This window comes from Salvelinus sp. IW2-2015, linkage group LG14 (assembly GCF_002910315.2).
Source record: "Salvelinus sp. IW2-2015 linkage group LG14, ASM291031v2, whole genome shotgun sequence".
NCBI classification, from domain to species: Eukaryota; Metazoa; Chordata; class Actinopteri; order Salmoniformes; family Salmonidae; genus Salvelinus; species Salvelinus sp. IW2-2015.
The window spans coordinates 7,378,566-7,397,504 of NC_036854.1; the positions used below are offsets into that span (position 1 = coordinate 7,378,566).

The following is an 18,939-nucleotide window of genomic DNA, read 5'->3' on the forward strand; positions in this document are numbered from 1 at the left end:
TTTATCCTTTCATCCACACGATGTCACTAAAGATATACATCAGAAATGTAGGAATGAGAGAATTACATCCCATGCATGCATGCTTCTGATCCTAGAACATTTCACATGCACATAGCTCTTGATTTAATATTTATAACTCCAGGAATTACACTTTTTAGTTATTCAAAATCAAGATGTACTATATATGGAAATCTTACTGTGGCTGATGATGTAGGGCAGTCTAATTCTGAACGGATGATAATGATGATGTGTTGGTGTTGGATCTCATTTCAATCAGTCATAATCATTTCATTTGATTTAAATACTGAAGAAATAACCTACTCTGCAGGAGCAATGGGGGGCGCCCGATTGACGCAGCAGTCCAAAGGCACTGCATCTCAGTGCTAGAGGCGTCACTACAGACACCCTGGTTCAATTCCGGGCTGTATCACAACTGGCCGTGATTGGGAGTCGCATAGGGTGGTCGCACAATTGGCCCAGCATCGTCCGGGTTAGGACGGTGTAGGCCGTCATTGTAAGTAAGAATTTGTTCTTAACTGACATGCCTAGTTAAATAAAGGTTAAATAAATAAAATTTAAAAATGAGGAGGATCCACCAAAGGAGAACTTGAACCACTCACAGGGTGAGTAGCCTACACTGCCACCTGTGATATAAAAGCCTGGGCCTCTTGGTAGAGGCAGTATAGCTTCCCATACAGGTGCTACATGTCCCAATACCAATGAGGGAACATTTCCAACAAAGGCCTGAGGGACCACAGGGATCTCATCACTGCCAACAGTGTAGCAATTGAGGAGGAACAGCCAAAGCCAGGCTTGAACCAGGAACCCGGTAGTTATAGGGTGAGATGCGCTAACTTTGTCATGAAAGCCTAGGCCTAGAGACATCCTTCTCACAAGCAGGCTAGTGACATTCGGTGACAAGCTCAGTTTGATGTGAGTGCAAGTAAAATTGTTTTCAATTCCATAGATAGACCAATGTAGGCTACATCTTTTCTTATTACTTTTTATTTATCTTGTTTTTATTTTGTCGGCCTACCTGTCATGTTTGAATTGTGGTGTTAGCCTGTGTGCGAGTGTTTTTTTTCTAATCTGAATGCCACTACCGAAATTGCCCCTCGGGAAGAGGTAAAGTTAATATATTCTATGCTATTTCTGAATGGATACAAAAATGGTTATAGCCTAGTGCCCTAGTCACTTGCATGGAGTGGCTGTAGGGATTATAGTGATGCAGCAGCCTAAATTCGGAGGCTTTCAGACCATGCAGACACCACTCCTACAGGTGGGCAAAGATTGTCTATTATATTAACAAGATAGTCAAGTGACCGCTCTTACAATGGAAATACATGTCCTCAAAGATGGAAGGCAGGCCAGATCAGCTGGGACCATTCTAGCCAATAAGAGGGCAGATACACATTTTAACAACAGGCCATAGAGATAGATAGATGACTCATTTTTGTATCTGTGCCATTATAGCATCTGTGACAGCATTCTCCATATTAAAGTAGTCAATCTTCTTCTTCTTCATTAGCGGATTGCGCCCAACTCATAGGAATCCCCACCCAGTTGACTACTTTAAAATGGTGGAAGCCCTCAATGGCAATGTCCATGCTAAAACCGGTTTTATATAACAGGTGGTTTGGAATTCCCAGTGTTAAAGCCTATCCTGCCCATGTTATACTAGACAACATACACATAGCCACTACATTCATAAAAAGTGTCATTGTTTACATCGTTACCTAGCAACGCACTACTACTACAACAATGTTGCAATATTGAAATTCGATCTCCACTAGTAATGGGAGTCAGGAGTCAGGACGAGACAGACAGGCAGTTTTTCTTAGCCAGTCAAAATCATGAATCAACATACTTCTATGGATCTATGCAAAGAAATGTCAATAGAAAAACAGGTAAAACGAAACGAAATGCAGCTCGTTCTCTGCCTTTCCAGCTTCAGTCTGAAGTGAATGTGTTAGCTGTGTAGTTGGCTAGCTCACAAGGGGGAAATAGCCTCCATAGCAATGATTTTTGTTTGCCATAGCAACCTGCAAAGTTCTTGAACTATCAACCATCGCTTACAAATGGAACTAACAACCATAGAACAACTAAAATTGCACTTGACAACCAGTTTTGGTGAATGTAGCATCATGTTTTGTTGAAAAATGAATGGTTTGGGAAATACATGAAAATACATGAAAGGCCATGCGTTCTGACATTTTTATCATGGCTTTGGTGGTCTACACCAGTCAGCTTCGCCTTGTGGCTATGACCACTTCACAGCCATTATAAAAATGTCAGAACACATGGCCTCATGTATTATTGCTTAAATATCCATGATGCGTCCTCTATCTCTAACAAAAGGCACAACTCTGAAATAAAGTCGTTTTTTCTCAAAGTTGCCAAAATGCCACGTGCGTCCACTTATATTAGTGCATTCCTAACAACCTAAACATTACAAAACGTATATTTGATCAAATAAGCGACACGTAGCAATTTAGCAATTATTTTTTGTTGATGATCAAATTCGATACTCTCTCGTTGACCGTACCAAAATTCCTCACTTCGTGGGCTTATTTTCGCAGACAGATTTTGGCTTCGTAAAACCTCTCGCTTCGTCTTTTCTTCTCTGAGATGGGCCAGCCACTTGGACACGCAGTTCGAAATAGAAGTTCCCTAGTGCATCGCCGCTTGGCTTGAGCTGTCGTTCCTTCTCTTCCTCTCAGGGATGATGAGGTGATTCGGAGCATGAGCAATGGGACTGAGCGTATACTGCTGCTCGCGACACAGAACCTAAAGCAACGCTGGACTTTCAGAACGTGGAGAATAAGAAACTCGAAACTTCTCGCAGTTTCAAGGATGTTCTTCCCAGATGTGCCTCCAGCCATCAATTACGCACTCTTGTTGGGAATAACGTGTCTGACGGTCTTCTGCAACTTCACCAACAGTTCCTCTGAGTTTTCAGGTTGGGAAAGCATGCTTACCCCTGTATAATTAATGCTGCTTTTGTTTAACCGTTGTAGTGTGCATTATGTATATGTGACGTAAACGCTTTAAAGAGTTGTTTTGGGCTACAGCAAGTGATACAGAAAGCCATAGTGCATGGTGGTCAGGGGATTTTATTAAGTCGTGGTCATTGCACAGAAAGTATTGTGGGCTACTTTGGCTGCCTTTAGACAGGCAGCCCAATTCTTATATTGTTTCCACTAATTTGTATTTTGACCAATCACATCAGATCTTTTCACATCAGCTCTTTTTCAGAAATGATATAAATTGGTCAAAAGACCAATTAGTGAGAGAAAAAATATATTAGAATTGGGCTACCAGTCTAAATACAGCCTGGGTTTCAGATTTGCAGAATACAGTGTAAATTGTTATTGGTTGCAGTTTTTTACTAGCCTACTTGTTTTGTAGTCAATGGGCCCGCATTGGCGTGTTGCAACCTGTCATGTGTGTTTGTTTCATAGTAGGCTAAAAGACCATAGCTTTTAAAAGGTACACTCTGTAAGATGTGCATGCCATCAAAGAGTGGACCACCAACACAAACGTAAACAATGGTGGTAATGTATCCCATGGCTTCACATGCAAGTGACATTGATATTATAGGCTATATCTAGTGCTTAAGGCATGACATTCCATAGAGTAACAGTACTGTTTTTTTGCTACAGTATTCGTCAGAATATGACAACTAAGCCCTAAAACAATGTTTTTTTGTTGTTATAAGGTATAGAGTTGCACTAATCTCAACAAGGTACAGTCATATTATTCCAAATTAAGTGTAGGTCTATTTCATTCTATGATTTTACAGGAAATGTTACTGGCTTTAAACATGCTGAAAGCCTCATGTGCTCGGTGCCCTGGATAAACATGTGCCCTATTGTTTTGCTGCTTGTCAATGACCCACATGCACTTCAAAATAACTCTTTTGCTTTTACTGTACCCATGCCTCAGTATCAGGTGTTGTAAGCCTTGTACACTAACTCACATTTGTAAATAGCACACATAACTTCCTGACCATGTGTGTAGACTAAGACATGACAAAAATGGAGTTAATGTTTTACTTCATGAAAGCTTATGCTACTACCTCACCCGGTCTAAAAAATAAATAACCCACATTCTTCCGACTTCCAACACAGCCATATTGAGAATATTGCAAGAGCATTGGCAGATATGGACACACGTAACATTACTCATGTGGATGTTTTCTTGCTATTTGCCACACTGTAAAGAGCAAGCCCTAACTGTGGTGGTCTATTGTAATGAATGGAAACGTAGCCCGCAAAGTTTCATTATAAATTCAGTTCATTTCACATGCAGAATACACAGTACCAGTATAACACAGTAATACTTGTTTAACCTTTATTTAACCAATAGCTGTCTCTTGGGATAGAAAACCACCTTTTCCAGGGAGACCTGGCAAGAAAGTCAGCAAGGGAAACTTCAGAAGACACCACTGTTCTCTCATTTGAGGTTGGAGGCCAACTCTTCTCCAGCCCCCAGGCCAGGCCAGCTACCTTGTTTCAGACTGAGTAGCAGCAGCAGGGATGGAAGTTGTGTTTACAGTGCCATAAACCAGGAAGAGAGCTTTGTGTCAATGTGAATTGGCTTCTAATGGGTCTCCTAATGGTTTTAAATGAGCAGACAAATGCCTGACCGGGGGGCCAAGGTTTTAAAGAGCAGATGTGTTAAGTTAACTTGTGTGTGAAGTTTGAAGTTAACTTAACCCTACTTTTGCGGCCTGTTGCGTAGGTGACAGCTGTCATTACACCTTAAAAGGCTGACAACTTTACATCTAGAGTCTCTTCCACTCAGTATTGTCAAGAACTAGATTGAGTCAATCGATAGGCCTTTAATGCAACCTCAGAGAAAACATGTTACACTATTATCAAAACATTGGGTCAGAGGCAGGAGTTAATTCTGCGAAATCTAGAAAATCTCTAATTCGGCAGCTTTGTAGCAACATAAACACATTTCTTTCATTAGGAGGACTTTGCCATAAGGAATTTCCAATGGTCTATTGATTCCAGTACTTTGTCCCGTTGGGGGATGGGAAAGGAAATGCAATTCCTGGTTCCTAAACTCCTAAATGATATTAGTAATAGGGCCGGGGGTTCGGAATTTGAGACCCGAGTCCCCAAAATCAATCTTGTTTGCTCAACAGGACCACTCCAACGCAACAAGCAAAAACTGATGACTAGGCAGCATTCAATTCAATGTGAATTAAGAAAATAATTCTGCTTCCAAATGCCATCTGGGGGACTGACAGAGAACTTTAGCAATAAGGCACATTCTTGGCCAGCTGTCGTCTCCCTGGAGACCAAGTACCAAGCCTCTGATTGACAGCTGCTGCTGAGCTGAGGAGGGTGACAGAAGCTGATGAAGATGGCCGTCTCTAGGCCTAGCATACATCTGCAGGGAGGAGAGGCTAGACGATATGTCTCATGGTTGGAAGCTGCAACTAAATTGTACTTAATGGCTTCCTTTCCTGTCTCCTTCCCCTTCAGAGGATAGGTATAAGGACGAGTTGGTTTCCAATTACTTTTCACCGTAACTCTTAGGTCTATCGTGTTGTCTTAGGTCAGGGGTCATAAAGGAGAGGAGATGAGATGAGCAAGGCCTGGATCCTAATGCACTTAAGTCAAATGCTTTTTCAAATCGCACATTGACTGTAATGAATGATTTAGGCTTAAGTCCAACTTGCGTGCACTTATCTCAAGTAAGGATGTGTACATATAACCAGTGCATATCAGTGCTAGTCATGCATTTCCAGTTGTCATAATGTCATGTTCGCTCTAGAAATCAAAGCTAAACCAGTGCTGACAATGTTAGCTTAAATAGCATGCAAGTATAGGTGATAGGGGGACACCTAGTCAGTTGTTCAACTGAATGCATTCAACTGAAATGTGTCTTCCGCATTTAACTGAATGCATTCAACTGAAATGTGTCTTCCGCATTTAACTGAATGCATTCAACTGAAATGTGTCTTCCGCATTTAACTGAATGCATTCAACTGAAATGTGTCTTCCGCATTTAACCCAACCCCTCTGAATCAGAGCAAGCGTTGAACTATTTAATTCACGCTTAGATATAAAAAAAAAAATGTTGGTGGTAGGTAATTGAGGTATATCTCTCCTTATCACCTCTATCATTCCAACACACAGCTGCCTGAATGACTCATTTAATGGCGCCGGAGGAGATGGCTGCCGTTTTACGTTTTTTGTGCTATTGTGTGTGTTTTTTCGCAACTTATTTTGTACATAATGTTTCTGCCACCGTCTCCTATGACCGAAAAGAGCTTCTGGACATCAGGATAGTGATTACTCACCTCGTACTGGACAAAGATTCTTTTCTTTAAGGGCTTGTTAGTAAGTATTTCACTGTAAGGTTGTACCTGTTGTATTCGGCACATGTGACAAATACAATTTTATTTCATTAGAAGTGGGGAGTGAGCTTTTAATGTGGAAGCTCCCCTTGGGCTATGAGCTAGCTCTTTAAAGATGCAGTCGGTCATGTCAGAAGCTAGCAGATTCATTACTGACCAACAACATCTGCAAATTCCAATACAACTTTAATCAGCGACGAATTCCCAAGATTTGTGAATCTGATCGGACCGAACAGCTAGCGCAACAGCTAAAATGGCTTTGAAAAAACATGATTTCAGCTAATAGGGATAACTACACTATGGCATTCACTAATCATAAACTATTCACATAAAATAGATATTTCGGTACATTTGTGGACTAAATTCATACTTACTGAACCTTTAATATTAAAATACCTTTATCTTATCCCAAGCTTTTCTTGGGGAATTAGAACCGCCATCATTATCAGTAGTTGGACATTGAATCATAGTGCTTGAAACGTCGGTCCTTTTCCCAGCAATGACAGGTATACAACATTGGAACTTTAAAGGGACAGTCCATCCAGATTTCAAGTCAAAGATTCTGAAAATCATTTTGTCTAGCTTAAATGACTTGTTTTGAAGTTACTAATGACTTGTTTTGAAGTTTCTTTGCACGTAAACATTACCTTAATTCACCTTTTCTATGCCTTTGGGATAACACATTCTCTCAGGCACACATTGTCTACCAGTGTGACATATGACCCCAGCTGCAGAAAGTATTTGACCCAATCTTTCTTTCGGTGTCGTCCAGCCTAAAGCGTCATGCAGGGTTGCTCCATAGGTCTCTATTATTGTAGACCCACCAGGGTGTTACAGTGAAAACTTTCCCCCTCTCTTTCTCTTTCTGTGTCTCGTAAACCTGTGGCCGGGAGACCCGTTTAACCTCAGTCAATGGCTGTTAAACGGTCACGGGGTCAACAAAGGTCAAACCCTCTTAACTAATGTGTGTGTGTGGCTGGAGGGCTAATGATCCATCTTGCCTTCCTGTCTCTGCTCTTGACGTGAGCATACATGGCGATTCAAAACCCACAGTTTTGCGTTTTAATCAACATTTTCCAAAGAGGGCCTCCCAAATCTTAGCATTGTGTTTGATTGTGTTCCCGTTACCAAATGTGATGTCTGATTAAACAAAGTGTTGGAAGCTTTGCTGGTTGCTCGTGTACATGCATGGAGTAGCAAGATTTAGCAACAGCACCCACTTGGAGAGCATGCTAACCTAACCTCACCCGGGACCTCAATGTAAAACCAGCATGGGAACCACTGGGTTCTCCTGGCGAACTGGGGATACCGTGCGTAGAGCTGGTGCAGGTTAACCCTTGCCGAAGAGATGCACCGGAGACCAGGAGCGCTGAGCCGGCACAATCCCTCCTGGCTGAATGCCAACTCTAGCATGGCAACTGCGGGGAGCTTGCAGAGAGCGCACTGGGCTATGAGAGCGCACTGGAGACACACGGCGCAGAGCCGCATAACCTGGTGCCTGACTAACCTGAACCTGGTGCACGCATAATCTGGTGCCTGACTAACCTGAACCTGGTGCACGCATAATCTGGTGCCTGACTAGCCACGGTAAGCACGGGGAGATGGCTCAGGTCTATAACCTGACTCAGCCAATCTCCTCGTGTGGCCCCCCCAAAAAACATTTTGGGGACTGCCTCCTCATATCGCCACCGCTCTGCTCTCGCTGCCTCCAGTTCCTCCCTTGGACGGCGATACTCCGCAGCCTGCCTCCAGGGTCCCTTACCGTCCAGGATCTCCTCCCATGTCCAGGAGTCCTGAACACGCTGCTCCTCCTTACCACGCTGCTTGGTCCGTTGGTGGTGGGAAGTCCTGTCACGGCCGTCAAAGGAAGTAGACCAAAGCGCAGCGTGGTGAGCGTACATACTTTTATTTTAATGATGTCGCCAACAAAACAATAAACATACAGAAACGACCGTGAAGCTTAACTCGGCTATAATGCCGCTAACAAAGATAACTTCCTACAACGACAGGTGGGAAAAAGGGCTAACTAAGTATGGTTAACTAAGTATCATTATTCAGGACACTTAATGTGTTTACTTTCTTTCAACATATCCAATTATAATTTATTTTGCACAATAATCAGTGTCGTTGAGTAAGAAATACATTTAAACTCAGTTTTTCACAATTCCTGACATTTAATCCTAGTAAAAATTCCCTGTCTTAGGTCAGTTAGGATCACCACTTTATTTTAAGAATGTGAAATGTCAGAATAATAGTAGAATAATTTATTTCAGTTTTTATTTCTTTCATCACCTTCCCAGTGAGTCAGAAGTTTACATACACTCAATTAATATTTGGTAGCATTGCCTTTAAATTGTTTTACTTGGTCAAACATTTTGGGTAGCCTTCCACAAGCTTCCCACAATAAGTTGGGTGAATTTTGGCCCATTCCTCCTGACAGAGCTGGTGTAACTGAGTCAGGTTTGTAGGCCTCCTTCTTCGCACACACTTTTTCAGTTCTGCCAACAAATGTCTGTAGGATTGAGGTCAGGGTTTTGTGATGGCCACTCCAATATGTTGACTTTGTTGTCCTTAAGCCATTTATCCACAACTTTGGAAGTATGCTAGGGTCATTGTCCATTTGGTAAACCCAACAGTTCTATTTTGTTTCATCAGACCAGAGGACATTTCTCCAAAAAGTACGATCTTAGTCCCCATGTGCAGTTGCAAACCGTAGTCTGGCTTTGTTATGGCTGTTTTGGAGCAGTGGCTTCTTCCCTGCTGAGCGGCCTTTCAGGTTATGTCGATATAGGACTCGTTTTACTGTGGATTTAGATACATTTGTATCTGTTTCCTCCAGCATCTTCACAAGGTCTTTTGCTGTTGTTCTGGGATTGATTTGGACTTTTCGCACCAAAGTACATTCATCTCTAGGAGACAGAACGCGTCTCCTTCCTGAGTGGTATTGTCACGTCCTGACCTTAGTTCCTTTTTTATGTCTCTATTTTGGTTTGGTCAGGGCGTGAGTTGGGGTGGGCATTCTATGTTTTTCATTCTATGTTTTGTATTTCTATGTGTTTGGCCTGGTATGGTTCCCAATCAGAGGCAGCTGTCTATCGTTGTCTCTGATTGAGATCCATACTTAGGTATCATTTTCCCACCTGGTGTTTGTGGGTAGTTGTTTCCTGTTTTGTGTTGTGTCACCTTTCAGGACTGTTTCGATTTTTGTTGTTTCACTTTTGTTATTTTGTATTCAGTGTTCAGTTATAATAAATTTAACATGGACACGTACCACGCTGCATTTTGGTCCGATCTTTCCTGTTCTTCAGATGAAGAAGATCGTTACAGGTATGACAGCTGTGTGGCCCCATGGTGTTTATAATTGCGTACCATTGTTTGTACAGATGTGGTACAAACAATGGTACCTTCAGGCGTTTGGGAATTGCTCCCAAGGATGAACCAGACTTGTGGAGGTCTACAATTTTTTTTCTGAGGTCTTTGCTGATTTCTTTTGATTTTCCAATGATGTCAAGCAAAGAGGTAGGCCTTGAAATATATCCACAGGTACACCTCCAATTGACTCAAATTATGTCAATTAGCCTATCATTAGCTTCTTTAAGCCAAGACATCATTTTCTGGACTTTTCAAGCTGTTTAAAAGGCAAAGTAAACTTAGTGTATGTAAACTTCTGACCCACTGGAATTGTGATACAGTGAAATAATCTGTCTGTAAACAATTGTTGGAAAAATTACTTGTGTCATGTATAAAGTAGATGTCCGGACCGACTTGCCAAAACTATAGTTTGTCAACAAGAAATTTGTGAAGTGGTTGAAAAACGAGTTTTTATGACTCCAACCTAAGTGTATGTAAACTTCCGACTTCAACTGTAAAGAGACGGCAGCAGCATAAAAAAATAATTTCAAATGCCCATCCCTAACACACCCACGCACGCACGCACACACGCACGCACGCACGCACACACACACACACACCTCCCTTCATTATCCAGATCCCCTTGAAGCCTCTCATATCTTAATCCTGCTCTGATTTTTGAGAGCTGGTTGGAGTGCACCAGGCCCCCTCCCCTCTTTTACCATGTAACCCCCTCTCAGCACCTCTCCACACTCCTCTTATCCCCATCCCTTCTTCCCTCATCCCCCCCCATTCCCTTGCTTCTCCAAGCTTCTTTCCTCAACACTTCCCTTACCCCCTCTCCACTACCCCTCTCCTCCTCCTCCCCCTTTCCTCACCATACCTCCCCTTTCTAACTCACCCCTCCTTTCCCCACTCAGCCCCTCCTTCACAGGGCTTTTTCTTGAGCACTACTGTCTTTCTGTGTCTGTGTGCCAGGTGAGCTCTGTCCAAACAAATCCCCTACTTCGCCTCCTGCTTCTTTTGTCTACGGCGGGCCGAGGCGGGTGGCTGGGGGGAGGGGAGGGGGGACAGAGTCAGTAGGAAGGAGGGGGGGATAGTATTATCTTAAACAGAAAGGAAGAAGAAGAAACTGAACTATAACGTAGCTCACTGATGCTCCATGGAGCCAGATTGTGAAATACTCGATTCATCGCTATCGACAGTCTCGAGCAAAACGTCATAAAATCCCATCGGCAGGGCTGTAGTGGAGTTGGTCGAGATCTTCGAGTTCTTCTGTGTCCACATCACTAAGGAAGTATCATGGTCCAATACAGTCGTGTAAAAGATACGACAATGCCTCTTTCCCCTCAACAAGCTGAAAATAATTGACATGGGCCCTCACATTCTTGGGAATCTGCACCATTGAGAGTATCTTGACTAGCTGCATCACTGCTTGGCAGGTGGTGGTCCATACAGCCCAGTACATCACTGGGGACGAGATCCCTGCCATCCACGACCTCTATACCAGGTGGTGGTGCATACAGCCCAGTACATCACTGGGGACGAGATCCCTGCCGTCCAGGACCTCTATACCAGGTGGTGGTGCATACAGCCCAGTACATCACTGGGGACGGACCATGCCATCCAGGACCTCTATACCAGGTGGTGGTGCATACAGCCCAGTACATCACTGGGGACGGGATCCCTGCCATCCAGGCCTCTATACCAGGTGGTGGTGCATACAGCCCAGTAACTCACTGGGGACGAGATCTGCCATCCAGGACCTCTATACCAGGTGGTGGTGCATACAGCCCAGTACATCACTGGGGAGAGATCCCTGCCATCCAGGACCTCTATACCAGGTGTGGTGCATACAGCCCAGTACATCACTGGGGACGGATCCCTGCCATCCAGACCTCTATACCAGGTGGTGGTGCATACAGCCCAGTACATCACTGGGGACGAGATCCCTGCCATCCAGGACCTCTATACCAGGTGGTGGTGCATACAGCCCAGTACATCACTGGGGACGAGATCCCTGCCATCCAGGACCTCTATACCAGGTGGTGGTGCATACAGCCCAGTACATCACTGGGGATGGGATCCCTGACATCCAGGACCTCTATACCAGGTGGTGGTGCATACAGCCCAGTACATCACTGGGGACGAGATCCCTGACATCCAGGACCTCTATACCAGGTGGTGTCAGAGGAAGGCCCTAAAAATTGTTGAAGACTCCAGCCACCCTAGTCATAGACTGTTCTCTCTGCTATCGCACGGCAAGCAGTTACCGATACACCAAGTCTGGAAACAACACGACCCTGAACAGCTTTTACCCCCAAGCCCCAAGGTCAATCTCTGAATTGACCCTTTTAACTCTTTTGACTCATCACATACGCTGCTGCTACTGTTTATCTATTCTGTTGCCTAGTCACTTTATGCCTACAGTACCAGTCAAAAGTCTGGACACACCTACATTGTAGAATAGTAGTGAAGACATCAAAACTATGAAATAACACAAATGGAATCATGTACTAACCAAAAATATATATATTTGAGATTCTTCAAAGTAGCCACCATAGCTTTGCACGCTCTTGGCATTCTCTCAACCAGCTTCATGAGGTGTGTCATCTGGAATGCATTTAAATTAGCAGGTGTGACAAGGTATTGTGGTATACAGAAGATAGCGCTATTTGGTAAAAGACCAAGAACAGCTCAAATAACAAAAGAGAATCGACAGTCTATTACTTTAAGACATGAAGGTCAGTCAATCCGGAAAATTTCAAGAACTTTGAAAGTTTCTTCAAGTGCAGTCAGAAAAACCATCAAGCACTATGATGAAACTGGGTCTCATGAGGACCACAGGAAAGGTAGACCCAGAGTTAACTCTGCTGCAGAGGATAAGTTCATTAGAGTTAACTGCACCTTAGATTTCAGCCCAAATAAATGCTTCACAGAGTTCAAGTAACAGACACATCTCAACATCAACTGTTCAGAGGAGACTGCGAGAATCAGGCCTTCACAGTCAAATTGCTGCAAAGAAACCACTACTAAAGGACACCAATAATAAGAAGAGACTTGCTTGGGCCAAGAAACACGAGCAATGGACATTAGACCGGTGGAAATCTGTCCTTTGGTCTGCAGAGTCCAAATTTGAGATGTTTGGTTCCAAACCGCCGTGTCTATGTGAGACGCAGAGTAGGTGAACGGATGATCTCCGCATGTGTAGTTCCCACAGTGAAGCATGGAGGAGGTGGTGTGATGGTGCTTTGCTGGTGACACTGTCGGGGATTTATTTAGAATTCAAGGCACAGTTAACCAGCATGGCTTCCACAACATTCTGCAGTGATACTCCATCCCATCTGGTTTGGTTTTAGTGGGACTATCATTTTATTTTTCATCAGGACAATGACCCAACACACCTCCAGGCTGTGTAAGTGTTATTAACCAAGAAGGAGAGTGATGGAGTGCTGCATCAGATGACCTGGCCTCCACAATCGCCCGACCTCAACCCAATTGAGATGGTTTGGGATGAGTTGGACTGAAGAGTGAAGTTAAAGCAGCCAACAAGTTCTCAGCATATGTGGGAAGTCCTTCAAGACTGTTTGAAAAGCATTCCAGGTGAAGCTGGTTGAGAGAATGCCAAGAGTGTGCAAAGCTGTCATCAAGGCAGGTGGCTACTTTGAAGAATCTATAATATATTTTGATTTGTTTAACACTTTTGGTTACTACATGATTCCATATGTGTTATTTCATAGTTTTGATGTCTTCACTATTATTCTACAGTGTAGAAAATAGTACAAATAAATAAAAACCCTTAAATGAGTAGGTGTCCAAACTTTGGACTGGTACTGTACCTACAGTGCCTTCAGAAAGTATTCATACCCCTTGACTTATTCCACATTTTGTTGCGTTACAGCCTGAATTCAAAATGGATTAAAATATTTTTTTTCTCGCCCATCTTCACACAATACCCCATAATGCCAGTGAAAACATGTTTTGGAAATGTTTGCTAATTAATTGAAAATTGAATACAGAAATATGTAATTTACATAAGTATTCACACCCCTGAGCCAGTACATGTTAGAATGACCTTTGGCAGTGATTACAGTTGCGAGTGTTTCTGGGTACGTTTCTAAGTACTTTGCACACCTGAATTGTACAGTATTTGCACATTATTCTTCGAAAAGTTCGTCAAGGTCTGTCAAGTTGGTTGTTGATTATTACTAAACAGACATTTTCAGGTCTTGCCAAAGATTTACAAGCTGATTTTAAGTCACAACTAACTAGGCCAATCAGGAACATTCAATGTCGTCTTGGTAAGCAACTCCACTGTAAATTTGTCCTTGTCTTTTAGGTTATTGTCCTGCTGAAAGGTGAATTCATCTCCCAGTGTCTTGTAGAAAGTAGACTGAACCAGGTTTTCCTCTAGGATATTGTCGGTGCTCAGCTCCATTCCCTTTATTTTGTATCCTGAAAAACTCCCTAGTCCTTAACGATTTCAAGCATATCCATAAGATGATGCAGCCACCACTATGCTTGAAAATATGGAGATGGTACTCAGTAATGTGTTGTATTGGATTTGCCCCAAACATAATATTTTGTATTCAGGGCTAAAAGTTAATTGCTTTACCCCATTTTTGCAGTATTACTTACGTGCCTTGTTGCAAACAAGATGCATGTTTAGAAATATTTGTAATCTGTACAGTCTTCCTTCTTTTTACTATGTCAATGAGGTTACTATTGTGGATTAACTACATTGTTGTTGATCCATCCTCAGTTTTCTCCCATCACAACCATTAAACTCTGCAACTGTTTTAAAGTCACAATTGGCCTCATGGTGAAATCCCTGAGCCGTTTCCTTCCTCTCTGGCAACTGAGTTAGGAAGGATGCCACAGTGTGATTAATTACCATGCTCAAAGGGATATTCAATGGCTGCTTTTTTATTTTGACCCATCTATCAATAGGTGCCCTTTTTTGCGAGACATTGTAATACCTTCCTGATAGTTGTGGTTGATTCTGTGTTGGAAATTCACTGCTCGACCAAGGGACTTTACAGATTTGTGTGTGTGGTGTACAGAAATTAGGTAATAAAAAAATTATGTTAAACATTATTATTTCACACAGTGAGTCCATGCAATTTATTATGTGACTTATCAAGCACGTTGTTACTCGTGAACTTATTTAGGCTTTCCATTACAAAGGGGTTGAATACTTAGACTAAAGACATTTCATCTTTTATACATTTTTTTAAATGTCTAAGAACACAATTCAACTTTGACATTATGTGGTGTTGTGTGTAGGCCATCTCAATTTAATCCATTTAAAATTCAGGCTGTAACTGAAGACACTGTACATCTCTACCTCAATTTATCTTGTAACCCTGCACATCAACTCGGTACTAGTTAGGGATTAACACGGGTAACTGGGATCCCGGGACTGTCCCGGGACCACTCTTCACATATCCCGAAATGTTTTAATGACAAGACCCGGGAAATTATAACATTTTCCTGCAATTCTACAAAATACACAACATGTGCAGCAGATTGGCAAAAAAATCTAATAGCACATTATCCAAACAGGTTATCACATGGAAGCCTTTAGTCTAGTGTATTTACTTCACACAAAGTCCACATAAATTCAAAGCACGCGCATAATTGACACTGCCGGACTGCACACGCCACCCGAATGCAGTTTAGAGTTCTCATCAGAACTGAAAATGAGATTCCCGGTCGGACCAAAGCCCGGTGAGCTGAAGCCTGAGCCCAGGCCTGGTCTGACGTCAAAGAAATGAAATGAGCCGAAACCCCAAAAAAAGGCAGATTACTAGAAAACAATAGGTTATATTGATTTAAACTGGCGTTGAGAACAATGCGGCGGAGGTGGGCGGCAGCAGAGTGAGGAGACGAGGAAACAGCCATTGGGCCTATAAAAAGCACAGAGAGAGAGGAAAAGGCACCTTAGTTAGGATCAACTGAATGATTCAAATAGTGGAATAAAGTAGGCTAATGCAATTGAAGGCATGTATCAAATCCTTGGTGAAACTCCCAGTCATATATAACCGTTATACTCATTTAAAGCGATAGTCATTTGTGGTCATCTAGATCACAATTTCAGCACCGTTTTTATTGGGATAACGCTACCATGCTCTTTTGAGACAAGCTTAGGGACTCATCAAGATAAATCAATCGATGTCAGATATTTGTTTTCACTGAATCCCTGTTTGGATATTTGGTAGCAATTAGGCTGGGGAAATGCTAGCTAAATTGAGTGCTAATGATGATCTTTTTTCTAGTTTACTCACATATTAGCTGATCAGAACATGTTGTACTCCTGTACCATAAGCCCGTGACTCGTTTGATAATCACTCAATGTGATTTTGTTTCACGGAATCTCTTGTCTTTATATTTGGTTATTTGATCTCTTGCTGGACAAGTGGCAGTGGTAGCTCATGAGTAGCTCATCACTGATCGGACACATTTAGCATGCAATAATGTAGCCTAAATCAAGTGAATTATATATCTGTTGACTCACATAGTGTAGCAATATTGACGTTACTCATATTGATGTTACACAGGAAACGGCAACCAATTGTTACTTACCTTATTTCATGTGCTGGTTGACAACATGCCTAGTAAAGTTTGCTTAACTATACATCTTTGTCTGTCGTGACTACAACCAACACAAAGCATATTGAAACACATAGTAGCCTTATATGGCTTAATATAGATCCTAGGCTATTTTCTTATCGTCCCAATCCCACTGAAACCCAAAATACTGACTCCTGTCTCGCGTGAAAATTATCTAATCTATAGGTTGCATTATCAATGCACATCGCGCCTTTGCATGTCAAAATATGCCTACAACATTTCCCCTGCTTCTCTGCGCTCTTGTATTGCTATCCATATGAGAGCTTTGGTAGAAAATGTCCGATCAACAAACGGTATGAGAGTAGATATGGATTTTTTTAAACAGAGTTAAGATATCTGGATATTTAAACAAACCGTTTCCTCTCTTCATCCCCCGTTATTCATGAGCTGATCTGCTATCTGTATCATCATCAACTCAATTTTGCCAAATAGTAAACTCAGCAAAAAAAGAAACATCATTTCTTCAGGACCATTCAAAGATAATTCGTAAAAATCCAAATAACTTCACAGATCTTCATTGTAAAGGGTTTAAACCCTGTTTCCCATGCTTGTTCAATGAACCATAAACAATTAATGAACATGCACCTGTGGAACGGACGTTAAGACACTAACAGCTTACAGACGGTAGGCAATTAAGGTCACAGTTATGAACACTTAGGACACTAAAGAGGCCTTTCTACTGACTCTGAAAACCACCAAAAGAAAGATGCCCAGGGTCCTTTTTTGCTGTGTGGACGTGCCTTAGGCATGCTGCAAGAAGGCATGAGGACTGCAGATGTGGCCAGGGCAATAAATTGCAATATCCGTACTGTGAGACGCCTAAGACGCTTTGGTCATTTGACTTTTGTCTGACTGGCGTTACAAAGTTTGTATGATTTGACAACGCTATGGCCTACTCGGGGTGCGCTCTGGCGTCCCGAGCGTGGTCCGTGTCAAGATGGCCTACTGCTGAAATGCTCTGAATTAATTGAGGAACACGATAAGGCTCATTGGCGAAGAAAATGACTCGTATCATTACTAAATATCAGTTTCACTTGCTGTGAAATATTTTCATAGTGCAGCCAAGCTGGCCATGTGGCGCAGCAACCTTATTTTGGGAGAACCCTGGCATAGTGACCATATCTTGGTTTTAAACACTTTCAATGAGCACTTCCGATTTTTAGATTTTTTTATAAATATGAATTAGTCCCAATATTGACATTTCCTGGAACATATTAATCCCTAGTACCCCATGTTCTGTGTATAGCCAAGTTATCAATATTCCTTGTGTTATTATTTCTCTCTTCTTTTCTCTCCGTATTGTTGGGAAGGGCCCGTAGGTAAGCAGTTCACTGTTAGTCTACACCTGTTGTTTGCGAAGCATGTGTCAAATAAAATTAGATTCCATTTTTATTGTAGATAACACGGGATGCTACATATCAGTGGAGTGTTTTGTGACATTGTGTACTCTGGTATGTCATTTAGTGTAAATGTGTCTATTTTATCACACAGACGCATATTTCTGGTCATCTAGCAGCAGTCTGTCAAGCCGTAATGACCAATATCCTGTCATATATCTCACACATACACACACACACACACACACACACACACACACACACACACACACACCACAAACAGTTCTATATTTGTGACTATATGATAGAACTCAAAGTATGACACTCAATTGTAAGAGTGCGTCATATGGAGGAGCTGTGTTGGTAGTCTATATCCACTTAGCACTGGCAGGCTTTTTTTTTGGCAACCAGGCTCTAAAGAGTCTCAGGGAAATGTGAACCTTAGGGGCCTGGAGGCAAAAGAAACACACACCTGTTTAGGTGAGGTGCTTGCAAGCAGAATAGAAACACTTGAAAAATTAAAGGAGAGCCGCACACTATAGGAACTCAGATGCAATGACTTAATAACCTAATATCCAACGTTTCAACAGACAAGCTGTCTTCATCAGGGTATAATGGCAACCACTGTGGGTGACTAGTTTATATAGTGTCAAAGGACACACAGGTGTCTGTAGTCATGGCCGGGTGTGGCCTGATATCATTGGTTCATTCTCAGGTATAAAAATAACATACAAAAAGCATGAATGGATAGCATACGATCATAGATACAATTTGGCTACAAAGGCCTACAAATATTTACAATAGCAAAATCACAATAATCACAGGAATGGCTTATGATCAAAGTCTACATTGAGACCAAAGGGAGCAAGGGATATCTTGGGGTGGTAAATCAGAGTTTACCAGTTGATCTCTGAGGTTTCTGCCCCGCGAGATTACGACCAAGGGAGGGTCCGAAAACACATTACCAATACTGTCATTGGATCTTAGAATGTGCCGATGTTTGTGAACGATACCCTTAATTTGTTCAGAGCTCTTTGAATAGCGGGTAGTTAAAATGCAAGAATGCTTATTTTTGCGAGACTGACCTTAAACGAGATCATGTCTCGGTTTGTTTCGAATTTTCTCAGTGGCGGTATTATTCTGAACATTGTTGTACCCCCTCTCTTTGAATTTTATTTGCGTGTCAGCCATATTTCTGTCAATCTTATTGTTTTTTGTAAATTCTTTTGATTCGACAGAATT

At 42.1% G+C, this 18,939-nt stretch overlaps 1 protein-coding gene across 1 annotated transcript in view; it reads left to right on the plus strand.

Moving 5' to 3' along the window:
* The first annotated feature begins 2,383 nt into the window (after window positions 1-2,383).
* Window positions 2,384-18,939, plus strand: part of LOC111973341 (protein eva-1 homolog A) — a 167,803-nt gene continuing 151,247 nt past the window's right edge. Inside the window, exon 1 of the mRNA XM_024000676.3 lies at window positions 2,384-2,959. Within this exon, the coding sequence (XP_023856444.1) occupies window positions 2,743-2,959 (217 nt within the window). The 5' untranslated portion in view covers window positions 2,384-2,742. The remainder of the gene's footprint in view (window positions 2,960-18,939) is intronic.